The following is a 25,421-nucleotide window of genomic DNA, read 5'->3' on the forward strand; positions in this document are numbered from 1 at the left end:
GTAACCATAGAAAAGTGTGGGGAAGACCCTAAAGCTGGGTACACACTAGGGATCGACCAATTATTGGTGGGGCCGATTATCCGTGGCCGATATTCACTTTTTTTGAAGTATCAGGCACAAACGTACCCGTTATTACCGATATTGCTTCAAGGGGTTTTACTGGTGTCATGCATGCAGCTGCAGGCATCACCCCAGTGCCATTCTTGAGAGCAGACAGTCGGCTTTATTGTAACAACCACCGATGCGGCTCAGCAGCCGCTCGGCTGTTTTTACAAGCAGCGGAAGAGGACATCCTCCTCCCACCGCCTTCCGCCGCTCGCCCGGACTCTCCCATCCCACCGGGAGGCCCTAGCTACCAGCCAGCAAGTCCGCAGGCTGGCTGAAGACCCGAACAAATCCAATGCTTCGTTCGGAGATAGTAACCCGGAAGCGATGTCATGACATCACTTACCGGATTTACTGGCATCTTAAAGGCGCCAGTTTTAAAAAATATAAAAGTATTCAAAAACGCCGATCTTGATGTTTTGAATACTGTGCAGAGGAGGGGTTCTGGGTTTTATAGACCCCCGATCCCTCCATAAAGAGTACCTGTCACTGCCTATTACGGTCACAAGGGATGTTTACATTCCTTGTGACAGCAATAAAAGTTTTTGGGGATTAATATTGAGACAGTTTTTTTTTTTTTTTTTGTTAATGTTGCAGATTGACTTTACTTTGCATATTGCCTCTGAATATCAGCGTACCTACAGGATCGGGCAAATGCTGCAGGACCTATTCAAGGCTGCACTACAATGGAACACACTGGGTGGAATGGAATGAATAGACCTAGAAATTAAAATTAAATGACTACAGATGATTAGCTGCACTCAATGTTCGGATGACAATATTTTCCTGGCCTGCTGCTGCCACGGATCGAAGTTTGGCCGATTCAGAAGCGTGATCCATGTATGGTCAACTTAAATTACATATACAGGGCCATGATTGAGCTAGTAATTAAACACCTACCACCAATATTTAGGCACAGTGATGCAACTGCATGCATTCTCAGTGCTGGCCATGATATCTGTGATGCTACATTACCTAGTATAGAGGATGTATCAAAAAAGCAAGCCAAGGAAAAGTTGTGGATTTTCTGCTATATTCAGCCCTTGATATGCTTCCCTGCACAGTTATAATGTAATAATGTAAGCACCAGCTTCAGAATTTCATCTCATATGCTACAGCTCTGCAGTAATATAAGTAGCAGCAATCTTTCCATTACTCTGGACAGCTCCTCTATACCAATTTGGGTAGCCCCCCCCCTGTAATTATAGACCAGTTGGACAGATTCTCTACAACTCAGGAGTCTCTTGTAACGTGCATCAGTCTCTGTTATACAGCAGCATTTAACTGCAACGTGAAACAGGCAAAAAAAAAAAAAAGTTATAGCTATGGTTATTATTGGCATAAACTCAGTAGGACAGGTCAGGTCATAGGTATGTGCAGGCTTACAGAATGATCACAGGTGAATCTAGTGATACAGACTTGCACAGGCTTCCAGTCTCAAGAACACTCTCCATAATCAGCATGCAAGCAGTGCTTTGTCCGACTCTCCCAAACTACACATTTGCTATACAAAAAAGGCATGTTCTAGTTGAACAAAACATACGATCATATAAAGACGATCATATAAAGATCTGACAAGTGCAAATGTAGAAGTCCACAGTGTTCGGCATTTGCATGCTTGAGATAAATAAAAATATCCTCAAAGCCAGTCTTTAAAGTGCAGCCTTGGCTCTACTTAGGTATGTCCCAGCAGTAGGTGGTGGTGGGCACAATACCTTTTGTGTGTTTTGCTTTATATATTTCCCCCTCCCCTGTTCTTTTCCTTCCTTCCTTTGTGGGGTTTACCCTTTCCCACTTCCTGACTTTAACTACCACTTTTTCTGGTTAGGTTGGTGATTTGCATTGTCCCTGTAGCAATACGAACGTAGATTTGTGAGGTTTAATGAGCAGATTTATTTATTACTGCTCATCTTATATGTTATGTATTTTTCTCTGTGCTTTATTGTTATTTGGCCTATAAGGAGGGAATATCTGATCAAGGACTGGGGCTGTCAATCCCCTTACACTCATGTGTAGTGTGACAGTACGATGTGAGATTAAAAAGGGAGATAGAAATCAAAGTTTTCTCATTAAGGCCTAATGCGAAGCTCCGGCATGTTTATTGTGAGCGGTGAAAACTGTGTTGTAAATTTTCTCTGGGTTTTGTCATTCTGGATCGGGGCCTGGAGTTTGAAGGTTCCAAAATGTCTTGGGTGGGGCAGAACCTTGAATCCTGTGTCCTGGGTATCCTGGATGATAAATTTGTGAAAACTGTGCCATGCATTTGTATTAAGCCCCCCTAAGTCAATACTTAGTAGAACCCCCTTTTGCTGCAATTACAGCTGAAAGTCTTTTGGGGTATCTCTCAACCAGCTTTGCACATCTAGAGAGAGACATTTTTGCCCATTCTTCTTGCAAAATAGCTCAAGCTCTGTCAGTTTGGATGAAGAGTGTCTCTAAACAGCAATTTTCAAGTCTTGCCACAGATTCTCAATTGGATTTAGTCCTTGACTTTGACTGGGCAATTCTAGCACATGAATATGCCTTCGTCTAAACCAGGGGTCTCCAAACTTTTTAGCCCGAGGGCCATATTGTAGATTTTATAAATATTCGCAGGCCGAAAAAATGTATTTATAAATAAATGAATAAAAATGTAAATAATCTCGTCAGAGCCTTTTCGCACGTCTGTGTCCCCATCAGAGCCTTTCCGCACATCTGTGTCCCCCACCCTGATTACACCCCCAGATAACCCCCCAATCTGATAACACTACAACCCCTCCAGATACCCCCCCAGCCTGATCACCACCACCCCAGATACGCCCAGTCTGATCACCCCTCCCCCCATATCTCTCCTCTCTGATCACACCCCCCTCCTCCTACCTCTCCCCTAACACACCCCTCAACCATCACACACACAGTTCCTCCCAGTCCTGCGGCTCCTCCTCTAGATGATGTCAGTGGAGGAATCTGCAGCACACCAGGGGGGGGGGGGTTAACTGTCACTGGAGCAGGCACAATACCTCCATACAAATCTGGCGGTGGCAGCTGCACAGAGCGGGAGCCTCCTCCACTCCAACCTTGTCCTCTGCCACCACTCCCCCAGCCCAACCTCCTCCTCTGCCGCCACTCCCCCAGCCTGACTCCAGCACACAGCCAGCCCACATCCATGCTGCCTGATAGCGGGACCCCACCTCCTGCCTGCCACGCATGGGAATCCGCCCACCGCTCTGCCTCATTGGATTCGCTCTGACAGCGGCACACATACATCGCCCCGCCTGCCTTCTGCTCTGTCCCACGGTCTAAAGCGCACGGGGGAAATTAAGCAGGCAGTCTCTGAATGAGCTCCGGGCCGGGGTTTGGAGACCCCTGGTCTAAACTAGGGCTGCAACTAACGATTATTTTCATAATCGATTAGTTGGCCGATTATTGTTTTGATTAATCGATTCTTAAAAAAAAAAGTGTGGTGTATAATTTAGTTAATATGTAAAGTTTAAAAAAAAAGACAATTTATTCCTAAATATCTTTATACGCAGGGGTAAATATAAATAACCCCAACTATATGGTTAGGGAGTAAAATCTTTAATCCTCTCTGAGAATAACAGACAGAAGAGATATACTCTATATACTATTAGAGGTTGAATCTGGTAAATATCATCAGACTCAGATCAAATTTTTTTATTAAAAGAAAAAAAAAAATTCTAGACTGTTTTGCAGATTTTCAAACAGAACTGTAATATTACATGCTTTTCTGCAGCTTCTCCATTGAAGTATATTGAACCAAAAAAGCACCGTTTTGCATTGAAAAAGGTCCTTGACCCTTTCCAAATACACAGCAGCTGAAAAAAGCATAGATATGAACTGTAGTCTAAACCATTCCATTGTAGCTCTGGCTGTATGTTTAGGGTCGTTGTCCTGCTGGAAGGTGAACCTCCGCCCAAATTTCAAGTCTTTTGCAGACTCTAACAGGATTTCTTCTAAGATTTCCCTGTATTTGGCTCCATCCATCTTCCCATCAACTCTAACCAGCTTCCCTGTCCCTGCTGTTTTGATCAGGGTGATGTGCAGTGCCAGTTTTCCACCATACATAGCGTTTTGCTTTTAGGCCAAAAAGTAAAATTTTGATCTCATCTGACCAGAGCACCTTCTTCCACCTGTTCGCTGTGTCCCCCACATGGCTTCTTGCAAACTGCAAATGGGACTTCTTATGGCTTTCTTTCAACAATGGCTTACTTCTTGCCACTCTTCCATAAAGGCCAGATTTCTGGAGTGCATGACTAATAGTTGTCCTGTGGACAGATTCTCCCACCTGAGCTGTGGATCTCTGCAGTTTCCTCCAGAGTTACCATGAGCCTTTTGGGTGCTTCTCTGATGAATGCTCTCCTTGCCCGGCCTGTCAGTTTAAGTGGACGGCCATGTCTTGGTAGGTTTGCAGTTGTGCCATACTCTTTCCATTTTTGGATTACGGATTGAACAGTGCTCCGTGAGATTTTCAAAGCTTGGGATATTTCTTTATAACCTAACCCTGCTTTTAACTTCACAACTTTTGAACTCCACCACTTTATCCCTGACCTGTCTGTGTGTTCCTTGGCCCTCATGATGCTGTTTGTTCACTAATGTGAAAACTTTCTGGTACTTGGGGACTTGAACCTCTGGGCAAACTCTACCCAAGACCCTATCACTACCGCCTGCATTAACCAACTGGAAGAACTAGGTCTTCAGCAGCTGATAAAGGCTCCCACGCATGGTTCAGGACACACTCTGGACCTCATCTTCAAACAAAATATGGACATCAACATATTCAACAACTTACCGCTACCATGGATGGACCACCACGCTATCAAATATAAAATCACCACTATCTCCACCCTCCAAAAACCGAAACACGCAACAACACACTGGACCAGATCTCAGAAGAAACTGCACTCCGAACTCTTCAAAACCACATTATCAAACAAAATAGCAATGCTAAATTTAAACCACTCAACGGAACAAACACTTCATTCCCTAAACAAGGCATTACTACAAACAGCAGACTCAGTGGCTCCAAAATGCAGAACACTCATCCGCAAAAAAAAACTCGGGATGGTTTAATGGCACTCTCACTCTTCTCAAGCAAGAACGCAGAAGAGCTGAAAGAGCATGGAGAAGAAATCATAACAAGGAAAACCACACAAACTACAAAGCACTCACTGAGAAATACCACAAAGCAATCTTTAAAGCTAAAAAAGAACATTTCTCGAACACCATCTCATCTGCCCTAAACCGCCCTCGGGAACTTTTCAAAATAGTCGCTCAGTCGATGAACCCTACCTGCTTAGAGCCCCCAGCAAACGAAACTCAAGAATTCTGCAATGAGTTATCAGATTTTTTCATCGACAAAATCGACAACATTCGGAAAACAATTCAACAGAAAAAAACAACTAACCTCATTCAACCAAAGCAAAAAGAGGATATCAACACGAACATCACACAATCACCGAACCTTTCTCTGACTCCAATCACCACTGACACCACCAAAAACATCATCAGAAGCCTCCGAGACAGCACATCACCAAACGACATCATTTCCACAAAACTCCTAAAAGAATGTTCCGACATCTTGGCTCCTACCATAACACACCTCATAAATCAGTCGTTCAAAGAAAGGACTGTACCGATCGCCCTCAAGCAAGGCATCGTCAAACCCCTGCTAAAGAAACCCAACCTCGACCCTAAGGACCCTAACTACTGCAGACCGATAACAAGCCTTAATACCATCTCCAAGATTATGGAGAAAGCAGTAGTACAAAAGCTACAACGCCACCTGGACACACACAAACTTTTGGACCCTCTGCAATCAAGCTTGCAGCCAGGCCATGGCACAGAAACGGCACTTCTCAAAATATGGGACGACGCCCTCGAAGCAGCAGATGACGGAGAATCATGTCTCCTGGTACTGTTGGACCTCAGTGCAGCGTTCGATACAGTGGACCACTATACTCATTCGCCTCACAGAAGTAGCAGGAGTCACAGATTTAGATTTACAATGGTTCGTTTCCTTCTTAGGAAATCGTTCTCAGACAGTGAAACTAGGAGCATTCACCTCTGAAACCCACGCAATCTCTTGTGGAGTCCCTCAAGGTTCATTGTCACCAGTGCTCTTCAACATCTATATTCGCCCACTCCTCAAAATCATCAGAATATTGGACCTCTGCTTCAACTCATACGCTGATGACACTCAACTCTACTTTTGTATCACCGGACAAAAAGATCATCATCAGCGACTAGAAAAATGCCTCACTCTGATAGACGACTGGATGACCACTAGCTCCCTCAAACTCAACGGATCAAAAACAGAGCTTCTTCTCCTACACGCAAACCAAAATTCCAAAACGAAAGAAATGTCAATGGATGCACAAATAGGATCAGAAGTCAGCGGATATCACCATCTCCTCTGCCTGCTACGTAGACTCATCCCCTTCATTCCAGAAGAGGACAAAGCAGCAGAGTTTGGAACAACTCGACTACGCAAACTCCCTCTACATAGGACTACCCCAATATCAGCTTGGGCGCTTACAACCCATCCAAAACACGGCGGCAAGACTGCTAACAGGAAAAAAACCCTGGGAATCCATGTCCCCTTCCGAGGAGCCTACATTGGCTAACCGTAAAGAATCGGATCACATTCAAGACCCTCTGCTTCACCCACAAGGAAACGCTCAATACCTACGCGAGACAATAAAACACTACAAACCCAATCACAGTCTTCGTTCATCTAACCAAAACCTCCTCCTCATTCCCAAATCCTGCTACAAATCAAAGGGAGAACGAAGATTCGCAGTCCAAGCACCACGGCTATGGAACGCTCTACCGACTTACATCTGCATGGAAGAAAACCATCAGGCTTTCAGGAAAAAACTCAAGACCTACCTCTTCTAAGAAGCTGGACAACACAGGATGGATCCAGTGCCTTGAGGCGATTCAGTTTGCATTTGCAGCGCTATACAAATCATTCATTCATTCATAATGTTCTCTAACAAACCTCTGAGGGCTTCACAGAACAGCTGTATTTATGCTGAGAATAAATTACACACAGGTGGACTCAATTTACTAATTAGGTGGAATTCTGAAGGCAATTGGTTCCACTGGATTTTATTTAGGGGTATCAGAGTAAAGGGGACTGAATACAAATGCACTTCACACTTTTCAGATATTTATTTGTAAAAAAGTTTGAAAAACATTTAACATTTTCCTTCCACTTCGCAATTATGTGCTACTTTTTGTTGGTCTATAACATAAAACCTCAATAAAATACATTTACGTTTATACCAAGGCAAGAGGCCACTCTGCTTCATAGCAACAAGTCATTGCATATTGATGTCTGTTATCTGTGGATGATCCCTGTGAAAGTCAACTTCTGGTCGCAGCACCTGGGCTTCACAACAATAGTTCAAGGCTCTTAGATGTCCGCTATCTGGTGAGTGTCTAGATTGCTGGAGGTGCATGGTCGTGGCGTTCTAACTTTTCACACGCGGGGTTGAGCAATATATGGCGAACACAGCACCCGCAGGAACAACAATACTCCTGTTTCTCAAGTTCCTACCTCACTCTGTCCAGAATTGACATGGCCTTAATCAATAGAGAAGCATCAGTGTTGGTTAGGAATATAGAGTATGGCCCAAGAGGAGTCTCCGACCATTTCCCACTTTGACAATAAATGCAGGGGGTAAAGCCCATTCAAGAGAATGGAAAATTAACCCCTGTTGGTTGCAACTGATTGACAATTCTGGAGAAGTGGTGGCCAGACTAAATTAATTCATACAAATGAATACAGGTACTGAATCAGCTGGAGTAGTCTGGGACTCCTTGAAGGCCTATCTTAGAGGTCTCCTGATCCAACAGGTGGCAAGAGTTAAGGGGAACTCTAGAGAGCGGGAAAGGGAAATTAGAAATGAGGCTATACTGTCAGAGAGGCGATATATAGAAGACCCAACCCCAGACAGGCAGAGGGAATGGCTAGATAAACGAGCGTATAAAATGACCACTATTAGAAAGATATAGAACAGACGAATATTTCAGAGACAGTGTCAATTTGGAAAAGGGGAGAGAGTTGGTTGTATGTTGTCCCTATTTATTAGATCTAATCCCCCACCCCCACCCACCCACTGTCACGGCGAAGAAGTGGAGAAATCTCTACAGATGAAATAGAGATAATACATACATTTACTCAATACTATAGGTCCTCTATAAATCCAATAGGGGAATTGGGAGGGAAAAAATGGACAATTTCCTGCAGGGAATAACAATCCCGACAAAAGGACAAAATGGAGATAGACGCACCAGTGACCTTGGATGAAATGCGGCGAGCAGTAACCGGTATGCCCAATCAAAAGTCGCCAGGCCCGGTATGGCTTCCAATAGAAATTTATAAATGATTTGGAGAGGTATTGCTCCCAGGGTTGCTGAAGACATTGGGATGGGCATTAACCAGCAGGAGACTGCCCATCTCAATGTCGGAAGCCACTACTGTTGTAATACACAAGGAGGGGAAAGACCAACTGGAACCCTCCTCTTATCGCCCAATCTTTTTACTGTGCGCGGATGTAAAAATCTTGGCCAGAGTACTAGCAACCCGTCTAAATAGATGTATTCAAAATCTTATAAATCCTGACCAGTCAGGTTTTATCCCGAATAGGTCAAATAGTATCAATATTAGAAGAGTCCTCTTAACCACTTCAATACCAGGCACTTAGACACCGTCTGGAACTCCCAACCTAAAAGTAGTTGCAAAACTGAAATACCTGGGTGTCTGGATCGAAAGCGACATAAATCTATATCTTAAGGATAACTTAGCCCCATTACTACTTAAACTAAGCAAAAAGGAGATATCTGGCGCTGACTTCCATTGTCTGTAGGAGGATGCTGCAATTTAATAAAGATGATATGGTTACCCCAGATACTATATCTATTCCACAACTCCCCAATCTGGATAGGCCAAAAGTAGTTTAAAAGAATAGAATCCCTATTTAGGGACTTCATTTGGAAAAAGGGCCAATATAGAATTAGCTTACAAACTATGCAGCTACCGACCAAAGAAGGGGGTATGGCGGTCCCACCCCTGAGGTAATACTTCCTGGCATCTCAGCTTCAAGATCTAGGGGGTTGAGGAGCTCTTGGAGGGGGGAACTCCAGCGGTAGGATGATGATAACGGGGGCCCCGCATAATACATTAATAGAGGTTTTAGAGGCAGATTCATTTATCCATAGATAAGAGAATGTGGAGACCCTGGCTGGATGAGATGGGGTACCCCCTATAGAGGGAGGGTGGGGATTCCAAAAATTTCTCCCCCCTTTTTTTTTTTCCTCCATCTCTTATCGTTCCCAAATGCCCCTCGCTCTGGTATTTTTTTCCCCGACCCTTTGAAGCACCATTATCGATTTTTCCATGCTCCTTGGTGGTTCTGTAATCAATAAAAGCTATATATAGTTAAAGGACTGGGTGGTGTGAGGGCTGGGAGGGAGGGAATGGGTAGGTAAAACAGTAAAATAGCATTATGCACTGTAAGACATTACACAATATTTTTTAATCCTGTATTTCTTAATTTTTCTATGTTATCTGTGTACAACAACTTTTCACACGCTGGGTGAAGTGCGTTTTATTTGATTCTTGATATTATTTGATTTCTGGTGAGTGTTTCCGACACAGCACACCTACCATTGGAAATTTTTTTTGACCACACAGAAGAATTTCCTCAATCTCATCACAAATTTATTCATCTTAGGACTATATTTGTTTATCACTTCCAATTCATTTTTTGTATGTTCATCACAGTTGAGTGCTGCACACCATTTTTTGGTTTTATTGCTTATTGAAGGTTGTATATTTACTTTTGTGTGCTAGCTGCCTTTTTTATATCACACAACGATCACTTCAATTTATTTTCAATGTATACGGTAGCCTTTTCCCGTTTGTAACATGAATTTGTGGCACTTCAGACGTCTACATCAACTTTCCATTTACCCAATTTAGTCATAATGATGCAAGCTTAGTATGTCAGAAAGGAACTGAATGAGTGTAACAAGAAAAGAGTCTGTAGAGGAACTGAGGCAGGGAAAATCCAGGGTGGTGCACATCAGCATGAGTCATTTTATTCCAGCCTCTATTACTGTAATCACGGGGAGCTCATACAGCACACAGTAAAAGCCCTCCTAATGCGTTCGTTCTTCTTGTGCTCAGCTAAATGCACAGACTGATTGTCTGACATGACACCAAGTGAGGCCAGAAATAGAAAGGTCCGTTAAAAGTGATCTTTAGAGACAGCCTCCCGGAAGACTAGACTTGAAAGAAATGAATAATGCAAATAAGATAATAACCAAGGTTCTGACACTATTTTCATTGTAATTTTAAATGCGTTTCTGTTTCTCATCAGAATAACTATATTTCCAGCTGGCCTTTAGTATCCAAAACAATGCAAATCTTGCATTTGCTTTGATTGTGACTCACTGCATTACTACAACAATGCAGCAGCAAAAATATATGCATGATACAAATAAATGATCTAGAACGCTATACTAAAGGTGTAAATCAATGACTATCCAGGGTGCCTCAGTTTTCAACATTTCTATGCAAAAGAATAGATGGCTTTTGTAGGAGTCAGAGGCCACTTACTTGTGCAAATGCGTCGGTCTTTTGTTCACAATACAGTGTACCAAAACAGGTGTTCTAGTTGGGAGTGGTGCACTAATACCTTTTTAATTAGTTCTATAGACGTTTTAGAACACTTTGCCTATAGCTCCCAACTGTCCCTGATTTCGAGCAATGTCCCTCTGTCCTCCTCATTTGTCCCTCATTTTGGTCTGATCTATATAGTTGTATATAAAATGCACTTTTTATCTTTCAAACAGTGTTTCCCAGTGGTAAACCTTTCATCCAAATTCTAAATTGCTGCATTTGTAAATTTTAAAAGGCCAATATAAAGGAATAGTAGTGGTAAAAAAAAAAAAAAAAAAGCCCTTGTGGATTTAATGAACCTTTTTTTTTGGTTAATTCTCCTTTAAGGGGGTGTGACAGGGGGCGTGTCCTATGCCTACATATGTTTGCTAGCAGGTGTCCCTCATTCCCATCTCAAAATGTTGGGAGGTATGCTTTGCCTTGTGTCAGGCATATGTATCTGTAGTTACAGATGTATTTTTTGGTAACTTAAAAATAATATATAATTTAGAACAATAAAAGGTAGTTGTTACTTAAACTAAAATCTCTGACAATTGCATGAAGCACAGTAGAGCCTTTTTAAAACAGGTGGCATCCAAGTCTAACTTTCATCAGAATTTTGCTCCTCCTTTTAGCATAATGGGCATGCAAATAATTTCTTTACTCCCCTGGGTCAACTGTCCATCCAGAACAGCTGGTTTGCTGCCTAATATTATAGAGTAGTGGGTTTGCATGTGCAGTTGGTCCAGGGGTAAGAAGGAAAGAAGTGCATTACTTTGTCCATTTTGTGCTCCTGGAAGACTAGACTTAAAGTGGCTCAGACACGAAACATGAACAGAGCATATCCCTCTATAGCGTGTACTTGTTTCAAGTAAGAAAGCCAAGTGTCATTTCTGTCTGCTTCTTTGTTTCTGACAAGTTCTGACAAGAATCACTTCTGACAAGTTTTCCCAACACCAAGAGAAAAATGGTGACAAGGGAGGGATCTCCAGCAGATTGACAGCCTCCGCTCTGTTCCTGTGTGCTGTGTGAAGGAGGGTGTGTCTCTTCCCTCCAATCAGCTCTCAGAGCTCTCCTCACTGAGCTCTGCAGAGTGTAACTTCAGCGCTTCGTCCTCGTTTTTTCTGACAGCTCAGACAAACTTAAATATTCTGGATTTAGAGAAGACTACAGATAAAAAGGTTCAAGTTATGTAGGAGGATTTGTTTCATCTCTGTGTATCACCTGAGGTCAGTCACTTCATGGGTATGTGTAAGGCTCGGTTCACACATGGGCGGCACGACTTGCAGGTCGCCTCAGCGAGGCGACCTGCAAACGACTGCCGGGGCGACTTGCGAGACGACTTCTGCATAGAAGTCTATGCAAGTCGCCCCAAGTCGCCCCCAAAGTAATACAGGAACCTTTTTCTAAGTCGGAGCGACTTGCGTCGCTCCAATTAGAACGGTTCCATAGCACAGAACGGGAGGCGACTTGTCAGGCGACTAGGTCGCCTGACAAGTCGCCCCAGTGTGAACCGAGCCTAAGGGTTTACAACCACTTTAAGGCACTAGTTTCCTTGTCCAAATAAGCTATAGATGGGTGGGTGATATAGGAAAATTCAATGCCTAACTATGGCGTGCATCAACTGCCAGGCTTTGCAAGATTTAGAAGTGTATAAATAAAAAAAAATGGCTGGCCAGGTTTACAACTGTGTATTTATCTGTTTCCCTGGAATTATGTTTTCAAAATATTGTCTCCATTTTATTTCTACATCCATATCCTGTATATTGTATTCTTGAAAACTTGTGCACGTAGATCTAAAGTCAAATGTTTATTTTTAATTCTGAATAGAGTGTGGGACTGTTAAAATCTAGGGGAGGTATTTCTTCCTATGATGTGACATTATTTGGATGGATATAGAAAGTATATTTTACTATATCAGATCCATTCTACTTATTTTTCATGAATAAATTTGAGAAAGAGAACTAAGAATAAAGTGCATAAAAAGAGTATGAGCTCAGAAAGTTAAAATTACAATCATAAAATGTGCTGCTTGGTCTCGTCTACCGAAGGGAGAGATCCAATTGTGCAAACACACTATTAGACATCGGAAAAAAGAGTTACAAAGCTTGTATATACAGAAGCAATACCATGTGGACCCACAACATGGCAGTTAAAACAAAGTTCCAATATCTGCAATTTCAAATATCTGTATTTACACCTTTCAAGTTTCCTGCTTAAAGTGAAATTTGTATTAATGACAAAAGCAAGAGACATTTCAGCACACTAGGAGTTAACACAGTGGAAGGCGCAAACGGGGAAGCCGAGCTGAACTCCCAGCATGGAGCCAGTACGAGTTGTAAGTAGAGTACAAACTCATATGTACTCTACTTACAGGTGCTAAACTAACTGTGTCTTATTGAATCTTGTCTTACAGCACATTAATGTGCCCCACTTTACATGTTTTTTTTAAAAATATGTAGCTACATACCGCATTTCAGAGTGCTCCTCAGGGCTCATGTGACTGCCTGGCTCGCTGCTCTCCTGTCTCCTCCCAGCTGACGTCAGCGGGGGATTCTCAGCCCTGCCCACTGTAGCTGTCAGATGGGGAGAGGAGAGCGCTGAGCCAGGCAGTCACATGAGCGCCGAGGGGCACTATGAAATGTGGTATGTAGCTACATATTTTTCAAAAAGCATGTACAGTGGGGCACTTATTGTACTGTAAGACGGGATTCAATAAGACACAGTTAGTTTAATCCCTGTAAGTAGAGTATGCTGAGAGCGCTCTCCCAGGAGAGGCAGGGCAAGCCGGGATGACGTCATCCGCCAATTGATTAGGCCAGATCATAGCATCGATGCAGAATTGTGGACAGCTGAATCGAGATGCATCGATGTACGATTATAATCAACACCAGACCAGTGATGTAGAGCAATGTCTGGACCTATAACTATTTTGGACAGTCAATGTGTGGGAAAAGTGAAAGGGAACTTAATCTGTGCTACTTCTGTTTCACAGCCCCTTCATTCTGTCGATCAGAACAAAAAAATAATGACTAGAAATGGCTTATAATTTACTTTGTTATCTTTTTATTACACTAAAGGGGAACATGGAAACCTTTTTCCAAAATATCACACACAAACCCCTGAGAGAAGCAGAGCTACCTTAAAAACACAGAAGAAACCAAAGATCATCGTGGGGTGGGAGCACATTTTAAATGGGGTGTGGCTAAATTAAAATATGTGTGGTCAGTGATGATAGGGCGATAATAAAAATCATGCATTGGTTGTTAGTATCCCCCCCCCCCCTTAGCAACGTGTTTCTTACACTGGTGGTCAGGGGGGAACCCCAGTAACCTCCCTTCTTACATTGATGGCCAGTGGGGATCCCCACTAACATCCCCTCCTACATTGGTGGTCAGTGAGCCCTCCATTATATACTGCTCCCCATTAAAGTGATGCTCATCATTATAATATAAGTACTCCAAGTGCCACCATGTCACCCTAATGTTACTATTATCTCCCCCAGTTCCATCATGTTTCTCTCTCGGTGGTCAGACATAGCTACATAGTTCTGGCATGCTAGTTCCTGACAATCCACTTCTTCCAATTATCCCAGGCATTTCAAATATGTGACATCACATACAAGCATCTGTGATGGATTGCAGAGGAGGATGATGGGGACCAACATGGCAGAACAGGTAGCTATGTCTTGCTGCATCTTCCCTGCACCACTCTGCATATGTTAGGGGAAGGGAAAACACTTCTGATAGAGGGTCAGCATGGCAACAAAATGATCTACAAGTCATATGGTCAATGGGTGGATCAGAATCGATCTGTCACCGCCCCTTGACCTAGAGACATACTGTAGACAGTTAATAAATGCTACACCACCGGCAGAACTGTTACCCCTTGAAACCGCTATTTAAAAGAGAGACTAAAGGTCTCTTGGGCAACATTGCCCCTTTTGTTCAGTTTTCATAAATCATATCTGCTATGAATAAAAAGAGATTCACGTTTCTTTGCTCTTAGGCACCTGTAATAGGCTTGCCTGTGTTACAAAGTTAGGCTGGCCAAACAGTATACAATTTTCTTCTTCAATTTCCTTTAGATTTACCTTCAACTATGTAGTGCAAGGGCCTGCCCGATTGCATACAAATTGTGTGTTTAGGTTTGACCTCATATTATATGGTTTTGGTAAATCTAAAGGAAAATTGTACAAGAAAAATTTTATAAATGGCCAGGCTTACACACAAATACACTATACATCCGGGGTTTCAAACTGGTGGCCCTCCAACTACTGCAGAACTACAAGTACTGTCATGCCTTTGCCTGAGGGAGTCATGGTTGTCAGCCATGGTTGTCAGCCTTGCAAGGCCTCACGGGACTTGTAGTTTTGCAACAGCTGGAGGGCCACCAGTTTGAGACCGCTGCTATAAATCATTGAGGATCCATTCTCATATACTACTCTAGAAAACAGCAGTTTCCTGTACTTGAAGTAGCAACCGTGACAGCTCATGGGATGTAATTTTCAAGGCATATCACTTTAAAAATCAAAAAAATGTTTTACATGTTCAGGGCTATGCCTATAGGTAATTAAACAATAACTTGGTAAAATGTGTATTTGGATCACAAATGATACAGTCACATCCACAGCGTGTTACCTATAGCCAATGGTCACATAACAAAAGTACCAGTCACAGATAAAAGAGTGCCCTATAGCACGATGAGCTGACATTGATTCAGAGTGACAGGTCCACTTTTAACTTTCTCTTGAAAGCATTTTCAAAGGTTCAAGAGAACCAACAGCGGGAATTCCTTTGTGCTCTACTTGTCAAACTAAAAAGTCTATTCATAAGAGAGCTTTTCAGTATCATCAGAAGATCAGCAGTGCTACAGAAACATCCCGTGCTGTTTACACATGCATGTAGGCCTTATCCTCCAAGACAAAATATAATAGATTCTTTATTGCATGCTCCTTTGTAATACATAGGCACAAAGTAAAGCTGCTTGCAGAGTTCTGCATGTGCACAAGTCTCATGAGCCAAAGTATCTGGCCAAGGTCACAGCTTGCTCTGCAGAAAAATAAATAACCCACATTGGGACTACTGCAAAAATGCAAGGTATTTCTGCACTCAATCAATTTATTTTTTACTGATCTGAATGCAAACACTTGTTTTTCTATATTCCCGTGCGCGCAGACCAGCACAACGCTCAGATACGTAAAGAAAGAATGAGAAAAAATTTGCACTACTGGTCACACCATCTTACAAAAAAAAAAATTAGATTTTGAATATTCATTTATTTAACCTGGGAAGGGTTTAATTTATTTAGCATTCTGGGAGGTAGAAGGATTTTACACTTATCTGGGTATGAACATTAACGCACACAAGCACTTTACAGATCACACTAGTGCTTTCTAAGCAGGAACTTTCTTCAATGAAGATCCAGTGTTAAAACATCAGTACCATGCACAGAGAGCCTTATATTTAAACAAAAATCTGTTTTGACAGACTGCAGTTTTTCAACCAGTGTTTGTTAAGATGCACTGACAATTTAGGAAACAACAACTTATATATCTTAAACTGATCTATGGCAATTGCGCTGGAGCTGACTTTAATCCAGCACTAAGTTATTCAAAGAATCTCTAAGGCCTGCTGCCAGAGCAAGAAAATGTTTAGTCTTAAGCTATGCAGTAAATCATCCAGGCTAAAAAAACGAGGCTCATGACCAGCTCAGTAATACAGCTAGAATCACATATCAACGGACTACACACAAGTTCTGCTCAAGTGGGATTCTGGACAGGATGTGGAATTGTGCAACCAAGACCTTAAAAATAGTTTGATTTAGAAGACATGTTTAGAAAAAAAATATAAATTAAAGGATTTTTAGAAGTTTTCTTGTCTGATACCGTACATTTAACCTTTACATCAGTACATAACAGCACTGTGCTGCTGAGAGGTCACCAAGTTTACCAAGATACAGCTTATAAAAAAAAGCTTATGGAGAAGAGTGTTTGGTGACTGGAATCGCAGTACATAACAATGTTTTACTGCTCAGAGGTCACCAGGTTTACAGTCATAACCTTTAAACGTGTTTGGTGACCAGTACACCAGGTTTGGTGACCAGTACATGACAACACCGTACTGCTGAGAGGTCACCAGGTTTACAGTCATAACCTTTAAACGTGTTTGGTGACCAGTACACCAGGTTTGGTGACCAGTACATGACAACACCGTACTGCTGAGAGGTCACCAGGTTTACAGTCATAACCTTTAAACGTGTTTGGTGACCAGTACACCAGGTTTGGTTTGGTGACCAGTACATGACAACACCGTACTGCTGAGAGGTCACCAGGTTTACAAACAACTTACAAAGCTGTGCAACTTTCTTAAAGTGGTCGTAAAGTCATTTGTACCTACAGGTAAGCCTATAATAAGGCATACCTGTAGACAAGGGAATATCTCCTAGTAATGAACATACCAAACATTACCTTGGCTTTTATGACTTTCCAAGCATAATAAGTATCTAAAGAAATACCTATTCAACTGAGTGGATAGTTCCAACACTGCCTTTCTAAACCAACGTTCCATGGAGCCCTGGGGTTCCTCCAAAGAGAGCAAGGGGTTCCTTGAGAAGAAAGCAATTCAAACATGGAAACATGATCTCCGACCTCATCTGAATATTTATGTAAGGGGTGACTTCCACACTGACAATCTACAGTATGTAAGGGGTCACTTCTACACTGCCCACCAATGTAATGGGTCACTTCTACACTGACCACCAATGTAAGGGGGCACTTCTACACTGACCACCAGTGTAAGGGGTCACTTCTACACTGACCACCAGTGTAAGGGGTCACTTCTACACTGACCACCAATGTAAGGGGTCACTTGTACACTGATCACCAATGTAAGGGTCACTTCTAAACTGACTGCCAATGTAAGGGGTTACATGTACACTGCCAATCTAAGGGGTAATTTCTACACAGGCTACCAATGAAAGGACTCACTCCTACACTGACCACCAATGAAAGGACTCAGTCCTACACTGACCACCAATGAAAGGACTCAGTCCTTCACTGACCACCAATGAAAGGACTCAGTCCTACACTGACCACCAATGTAAGGGTCACTTCTACACTGACCACCAATGTAAGGGTCACTTCCAAACTCACTGCCAATATAAGGGGTTACATATACACTGATTGCCAATCTAAGGGGTTATTTCTACACTGGCTACCAATGACAGGACTCAGTCCTACACTGACCACCAATGAAAAGGGTCACTTGAACGCTGACCACCAATGTAAAGGGTCACTTGAAAGCTGACCACCAATGTAAAGGGTCACTTGAACGCTGACCACCAATGTAAAGGGTCACTTGAACGCTGACCACCAATGTAAAGGGTCACTTGAACGCTGACCACCAATGTAAAGGGTCACTTGAACGCTGACCACCAATGTAAAGGGTCACTTGTACGCTGACCACCAAGGGGTTACATTTATACTGACTGCCAATATAAGGGGTCATTTCCACACTGACCACCAATGAAAGGACTTGCTCTTACACTGACCACCAACGTAAGGGGTCACTTGTACACTGACCACCAATGTAAGGGGTCACTTGTACACTGACCACCAATGTAAGAGGTTATCAAAATTTTCACTGCCTGTGTTTCTTTTCTATCTAGTACTATTATAATTTGTTTAAATTCACGATTATGAAGTAAATCCCATTCTTTATTTTTTTATTTCTTTACAACATGCTAATTACATTATTATACCATGAGCCATAGGTCTAATATATTTAGTGGGGGTCCCCTCAAACCTAAAAATGATTTCAAGGGTTCCTCCCTGCTAAAAAGGTTGCAAAAGGCCACTTTAACAAAAGGTGCAAAGATCAGGGGGAAGAAAAGCATAGGGTCTCTGTAGGGCACCACCAACACATTATTACCACTATACGTGAACATACACTCCAAACACTCAGGAAAATATATACGGTCTAAATATTTATACATAGGTTACATACACTAATCTGTTGTGCTTCAAAGTTTATTATGCTTCGCGACACGATGTCTAGAATAACAAAGTCACGTGAAAGCCTACATTTATCAAGTTTATATACCAATTGGATGTAACCGTGAAAGAGATAATGAAAGACTTCCAGATTTAAAAATGGCCTGGAAAAAATGAAAATATACTGTCAATACGGTACCATATTTTAGAAAGCCCTTATCGACATCAATGTTAGGCATGGTAATAGCGTCACTGGTAATCACAGTAGCAAACAAAACTATTATTTGTGGAACTGCAGCAATGTTTTATGTAGAACATATTTTATACATTGGAGGTCATTGACCTGAAAAGAAGGAAGGCATTCAAGAGATGCTATTAGGAAGACATGCAGCTGTTCATAAGTAGAGTCAATTTTCCCTAAAAGGAATACATGAGTATTTACTATTGCCAGACACACTTTACCATAGATATTACATGTGCCTTATACACTCCAAATGCAGCATAGTCATACTTCTGTTACAATTCACAACTGTTTAGGCCTGAAAATACTTATAGCTATACATGTCTAATCAATACCGCTGACTGATAATCATTGGAAGTTACAATTCTTTAAAAATTCTGTGGTCACTGCTTACTGTTAAAGCTAAAAGTCATGTTGTAAAGGGCTGGGCACACTGTTGGCGCTATATAAATCCTGAATAATAATAATAACAACAACAAGTCCTTATGCACACTAGCAGCTAAAAACTGCAAAAAAAAAAAACAGTGTGTAAGCTACGTTTAGTAGCATTAGCATTAAGGAGTGGGGCCGCCGGCGTCCTTAACAAAACCAGTGACTGGCAAGCCAGCCGCCGCATCCTTAAAGAGGAGATCCAGTCTGTTTAAAAAAGTAAAGTCAGCAGTTACAAATACTGTAGCTGCTGACTTTTAATATAAGGACACTTACCTGTTCAGGGATCCCACAATGTTGGGAGTTGATTCGTCAATCAGCTTCAGGTTCAGGCGCCCACATTGTAATTATGTGAAACTGGCAGTGAAGCCTTCAGGCTTTACTGCCAGTTTCCTACTGCGCATGCGCAAGTCGCGCTGCGCTTTCTGAATGGTCCCGCCGTCTTCTGGGACCTGTGTGCATGTCCCAGAAGGCAGCGGGGTGGGAAGGAGGAGGGGCCGGAAATGCTCGTAGATCACCACAGTGAGCTTACCCAGAAGTGGGTACCAGGTACCCAAAAAGTGCCAAATGTAGCAGTGGAGGGTGCGAACAAGTGGAGCTTCCCTCTTCTAAAAAAAACAAAAAAAAACAAACATGTCATACTTACTTTGCTCAAAGCAGCTCCGATCCCCTTCTTCTGGGGTCTCCCTACAATGCTCCAGGCCCCTCCTCTTCAGTGGGTGCCCCCACGGAAAGCCACTTTCCTTGGGGGCACCTGTGCGTGCTCGTTCCCGAGCCTTGCTGCTGTGTGTCCATTGACACAGACAGCAGGACATGGCACCCTCACTCCCGTGTCACAGCATTTGATTGACAGCAGTGGCAGCCAATGGCTCCGGCTGCTTTCAATCTGCCCATTAAGGAGCAAGACAGTGGCGGGAGCCACCACACTCGTGCACATTGATGGATCAGATCGGGCTCAGGTAAGAAAATGCAATAAAGTGAAAAACCTTTAAGGCTTTAGAACTACTTTAACAATAGGTGAATATCAGCTGTTAGCAGGCTTCCCCATTGACAGCAGAACGTAAACAAAAAAATTGCTGGCAATAAAAAATTTTGGAAAAAAACAGAGTGGGGTCTCCCTCAATCCATACCAGGCCATTCAAGTTTGGTATGGATTTTAAGGGGAACCCCACGCCAAAATAAAAAAAAAAAAAAAAATTGAGTGGGGTCCCCCTTCAAAATTAATACTAGACCCTTATCTGAGCATGAAGCCCAGTGGGCCAGGAAAAAGGGGGGGAATTCAAGCGAGCACCCCACTCTCCTGAACCATGCCGGACCACATGATATGGATTGGGGCTGTTTTTTTTCTCAATTCTTTATTGCCAGCAATTGTTTTGTTTACATTCAGCTGATGACTCCCGTTGTTAAGGATGAAGCGGCCAGCATGCTATTTACTGGTTGTTGAGGACCAGTGTTCAGTGTTATTAGAAAATAAACAAGAAAAAAAAACGCTGGGCACACATCATTTGGCAGAGTTTAAGAGCTCTCAGCGTTTGTTCTGGCAAAACGCTGCTGTCCCCGAATGCGTTGGCAGTGGGGGGTTTTTTTTTTTCTGCCACTAAACTCTCCTGCCAAAAATGCTGCTAAGGCCCCTTTCACACTTGTGCGACTTATCCTGTGACTTGGGACTGCTAAGTCGGATGACAAGTCGGACCCCACGATTTCCAATGAGTACCATATCTGTGCGACTTCAACGTAGTCTCTGCACTACTTTGGTCCGACTTTGATGCAAATTGAGGTCCATAGACCTCAAGATTACACAGGCATTGCTTCAAGTCATGTCGAAGTTGCGTCAAAGTCACACAACTTTTAGGTCGTACAAGTGTGAAAGGGGCCTTAAAGCCTATGTGTGCATGAACACATAGGATAACACGCAGGGGAGTATAGATGCAGTAAAAAAAACAAAAAAAGTTTGATGCCCCTAACAGTAACGTCACAAACGTCCAGTGTGCATGAGGCCTAACTGTTTAGTACAATGAAAAAAATTAATATACAATTAAACTGGTAAAATATTATACAGCTATATTAAAAATGCAAGAGAGACAGTGACTACACAGAGGCATATACACACACACACACACACACAAACACATACAGCTGATAATAAACTTACCAGGGAAGATGTGCGGATTGGGTGACCCCCTTTTAAGGCACTTGGAACATAGAACGTGTACTGTGTAGTAAAGGCCGGGCCATTCTTGTAATAGTGCATTCAGTTCTTCAACCAAGGGTGTTATAGCTTGCCATGCAGTCCATATGTTAGGCAATGAAGCATGGCTGGCAATAGACAAAACGTCTGACTGTAAGGCTCCTCTGGAAGGTCGAAAGCTCACTACAACTGGCACTTTTCCCCTATAGGCAAAGATCTGAAATTTACCATCTGATCGATGTACAACATGATTATTAATGTGAACGCTAAAGCGGGCAAACAAGCCAGGAGGAAATATAAACGGAAAGCTGTATTCTATCTGTAGCTGTTCTACTGCTAGAGATTGTCCAGATATGTTGGTACCATTGATCCAGGCTTCTGCATGAGGTACTTCATTCTTCACATAGCAAGGGAATTTATACCAAGCCGTGGCCCCATTTAATGGTTTGCATTTGGGTCGATTGATACAGTAACACAGGCCCATCTTTTCCAAAAGTTCAAGAATTAGCTGCAAGTCTTGTTGGGTTTTGATATGTGGTTTAAGCAGTAGTTTAATGATATGAGTGGGCAGAAGTCCATGAAGAAGAAAACCTTCAACGTAATGATGAAGCTGCGTGGCCCTCAACTCATCTATCTTAGAGTCACTCATTAGCTTTTGTAGCAGGACAGATGCATCTCTCTGGAAAAAGACATTCAAAATGTCAATAAGTTTAGTCAGATTATGAAAAACGTACTCTTTAAGAGTCACATTGTCTTCAAAATAGAGCAACTTCCCACTCTCGTGTAAGTAAGACAGGGCGCTCTGCAGTCGGTCCTCGGTCAATCCTGCTTGTAGCCCTAGCCTTGCTGAGTCCCACCAAGTCAGCCAGAGCTCCTGAGGTTTAAAGTGCAATTCTTCCAGCATTTGCCAGGATTTGGGAAGAACTCTATGCAGGTTTGGGAAAATCTCCCTGTGCTCGGCCACGGAAAGGAGTTTGTCTCGCAAGCGTCTGATGTTGGAATAATCATGGCAGCTGACACAGAGAACAGGGGAGAGAATCTGAAGACGATTGTTCATTAAATATTGCAACTGAGCTTTCTTCCTCCTCAGATTCTTATCACTAACACCATAAAAAGCGGCGTGAGGGTTCGACGCACGCATGTCATAATTTTGGCTAAGGGCTTCGTCAACAGTCTGTGCCAGATTTTGTAGGGACTCCGTATCCTTCTTTTCCTGCAGGGAAATCTGGTGGTGGATATCAAGGCATTTTTCCTCGATCTCCTTTTCCTCACACAAGTCTGCATGAGTCCCTACTATGCATACAACTGCATGTGGTACCTTGGCACTGATAAAATGTAGAAAATAACCTACAGATGTATAAAAATGTGTAGAAACGTAAGACTTTAAATTAACAACAAGGATATACAGAGCACCAGGGGAGAGGAAGAAAGGATTGATTATGTCATAGCTCTGGTCCCCTGCTAACTCGTACACAATAAATGTAAGTCCCCGTTCTACATCAGCTGTCCAGTTAGTGACCTCAATCCCTGTATTTCCCGGTATACAGCTGCTTTGCAGACCATCGGTGAGACAAAGCCTAAGCATAGTTTTGCCAGCATCCATCTGGCCTGAGAGGACTAATTTTAACCTTGGCTTTACTGCCGGCTGTGAATTGGCTAGTTCTTTCTGATATGCAGCAATGTAAGGGATCCCTTTCATACAAACCTCATAGGGAGGTTGAATCAAAGGGTTGTCTTTGATCTTCCAGATGTTGACTTTGGACAGTTTCCCAAAGTTATCTGGAAGAATTGCTATTTGGTTACCTTGCAACACAAGCTCCTCCAGCAAGCCCAGCTCCACTATTGTGTCCGGCAGATACCTTATCCTGTTGTTGTCCAACCACAAGGTGACCAGCCTGAACAAGCTAGAGATGCCCTCTGGTATCACCGTCAGCCTGTTACGGCTCATGTACAGCTCCTCCAAGTCCTGCAGTTGAAGTAGGTCCTTTGGAAACTCCTGAAAGACATTTGAAGACAGGTTGACCATCCTCAGCTTTTGCAGCTCCCCAAAGCTGGCGGGCAACGAGCAGAGGTTATTGTTGTCCAACATGAGGCTTTCCAAGCTACCTAAACTACAGAAGGAGTCTGGTAAGGAGCAGAGCCCTGTGCTACTCAACCACAAGACCTTCAACAACTTCATGGCTCTAATGCCGGGAGGCAAGGAGCCACCGCAGTCACTGCCAAGCATTTTGTTACCAGAGAAGTCCAGCTCCTCCAGCGCAGGGAGATGCAGGAGCTGTTGAGGAAAGCTGCACAGGTCGTTGTGGTCCAGATCCAGGACTCTAAGGCGGGGAAGGCCCTGCATAGTGTCGGGTAGCTGGCTGATGCGGTTGAAGCTGACATCCAGCTCCTCTAGGTGCATCAAAGAGCCGATCTGCCTTGGCAGGGTCTGCAGTTTGTTGTGGCTCAGGCACAGCTTCTTCAGCTGGCTCAGTAAGCCCACGGCTTCCGTCAGACAGCCCAATCGGTTGTGACTCATGTCCAGCTCGGTCAGGCGACCCAGTTCGTACACAGCAGAGGGCACGTTGAGGAACTTGTTCCTGCGCAGGATGAGGACATGAAGGTTGCCCATAGACAGACTATGTAGGCCATCAGGTACCTCCTCCAGGGAGTTGTTGCCCAGGTTAAGCACCTCCACGTCGCCCAGGTCCTCAGGGAGGATGAGCTTGTCATGATCCCCACAGTTTAGGGTGAGCTGTCTAAGGCTGCTCCTCAGCTTCCTGGAGCGCAGGGCGGCATCCCTCCATAGCCTAGCAGTCTTCAGGTCACAGCTGTTGTTGTAGCCATCCTTTCCTGCTGCTGATGCCATCATCATGATCAACAGTGAGGAGGGTGGGGGTGTCAGCGGTGGTGCATCATAGTCCTAAGCATGATATGACATCCTCCACCTAGATCACTCCCTGTGATGGATAACAACGATCCCCAGTGTGTCACCCCCGATCCCTACACCTCCACTCACCAGCCATGTACATGTCACCGTGCCCCCCTCCATCAGAACAGGAGGAGGCTGCTGTCACAATAAAGCCGGATGATGAGTCCACACATCCACCGCACAGATCATCACAAAGCAATGGCAGATGAGAAAAAGAGATGCACTTCCTCGCCTCCTCCGATCTTTCCCAGCAGCCTCAGTACGCAGGGAAGGGTGGGGGATCCAGCTATTGTCTATGGATCTATCTATGGATAGCTCTGTATTCCCTCATCCTCTGTCCTCGGGAAGGAGGAGCGGCGTAGTCCCGCAGCCCGATAACGTGTATATTGTCACATCTATGTAGACTGACTCCTAACCTGTATCTTCCCTCCCCTCCTTGTCACATCACAGGGTGGGGACTGCCAGACAGCCCGCAACTCCAAGCCATTGGCATGATGGATAGCCGCCCCCTAGCGGCCATGACGGCTAAATCTGTGCTACTGAAACGGAATACAGAGAGATCAAACGTTGGGGACTGGGGAGTGCAACATCTCATAAATAAAACAATCAGCTTCCAGTAGTTTTTTTTTTTTTGTCAAAGCTTAATTAACTGCTTCAGCCCCGGAAGAATTTACCAGAGCACTTTTTGCGATTCGGCACTGCGTCGATTTAACCGACAACTGCACAGTCGTGCGACGCTGTACCCAAACAAAATTAACGTCCTTTTTTTCCCACAAATAGAGCTTTCTTTTGGTGGTATTTGATCGCCTCTGTTGTTTTTATTTTTTGCGCTATAAACAAAAAAAGAGAGACAATTTTGAAAAAAACGCATTATTTTTTACTTTT

The 25,421-nt window shown here is 43.2% G+C and overlaps 1 protein-coding gene across 2 annotated transcripts in view; it reads right to left on the reverse strand.

Annotated features, from left to right (window-relative positions):
• The window catches only part of MFHAS1 (multifunctional ROCO family signaling regulator 1), a 101,455-nt gene extending 76,312 nt beyond the window's left edge, over nt 1–25,143 (reverse strand). For both annotated transcript variants that reach the window (XR_012235953.1, XM_073598595.1), the window contains exon 1: nt 21,590–25,143. Coding sequence is in view for 1 of the 2 variants with exons in the window: in XM_073598595.1 (XP_073454696.1) it covers nt 21,590–24,479 (2,890 nt within the window). In the remaining variant the exon portion in view is untranslated. The remainder of the gene's footprint in view (nt 1–21,589) is intronic.
• Nucleotides 25,144–25,421: the final 278 nt, after the last annotated feature.

Source organism: Aquarana catesbeiana, linkage group LG01 (assembly GCF_042186555.1).
Source record: "Aquarana catesbeiana isolate 2022-GZ linkage group LG01, ASM4218655v1, whole genome shotgun sequence".
NCBI classification, from domain to species: domain Eukaryota; kingdom Metazoa; phylum Chordata; class Amphibia; order Anura; family Ranidae; genus Aquarana; species Aquarana catesbeiana.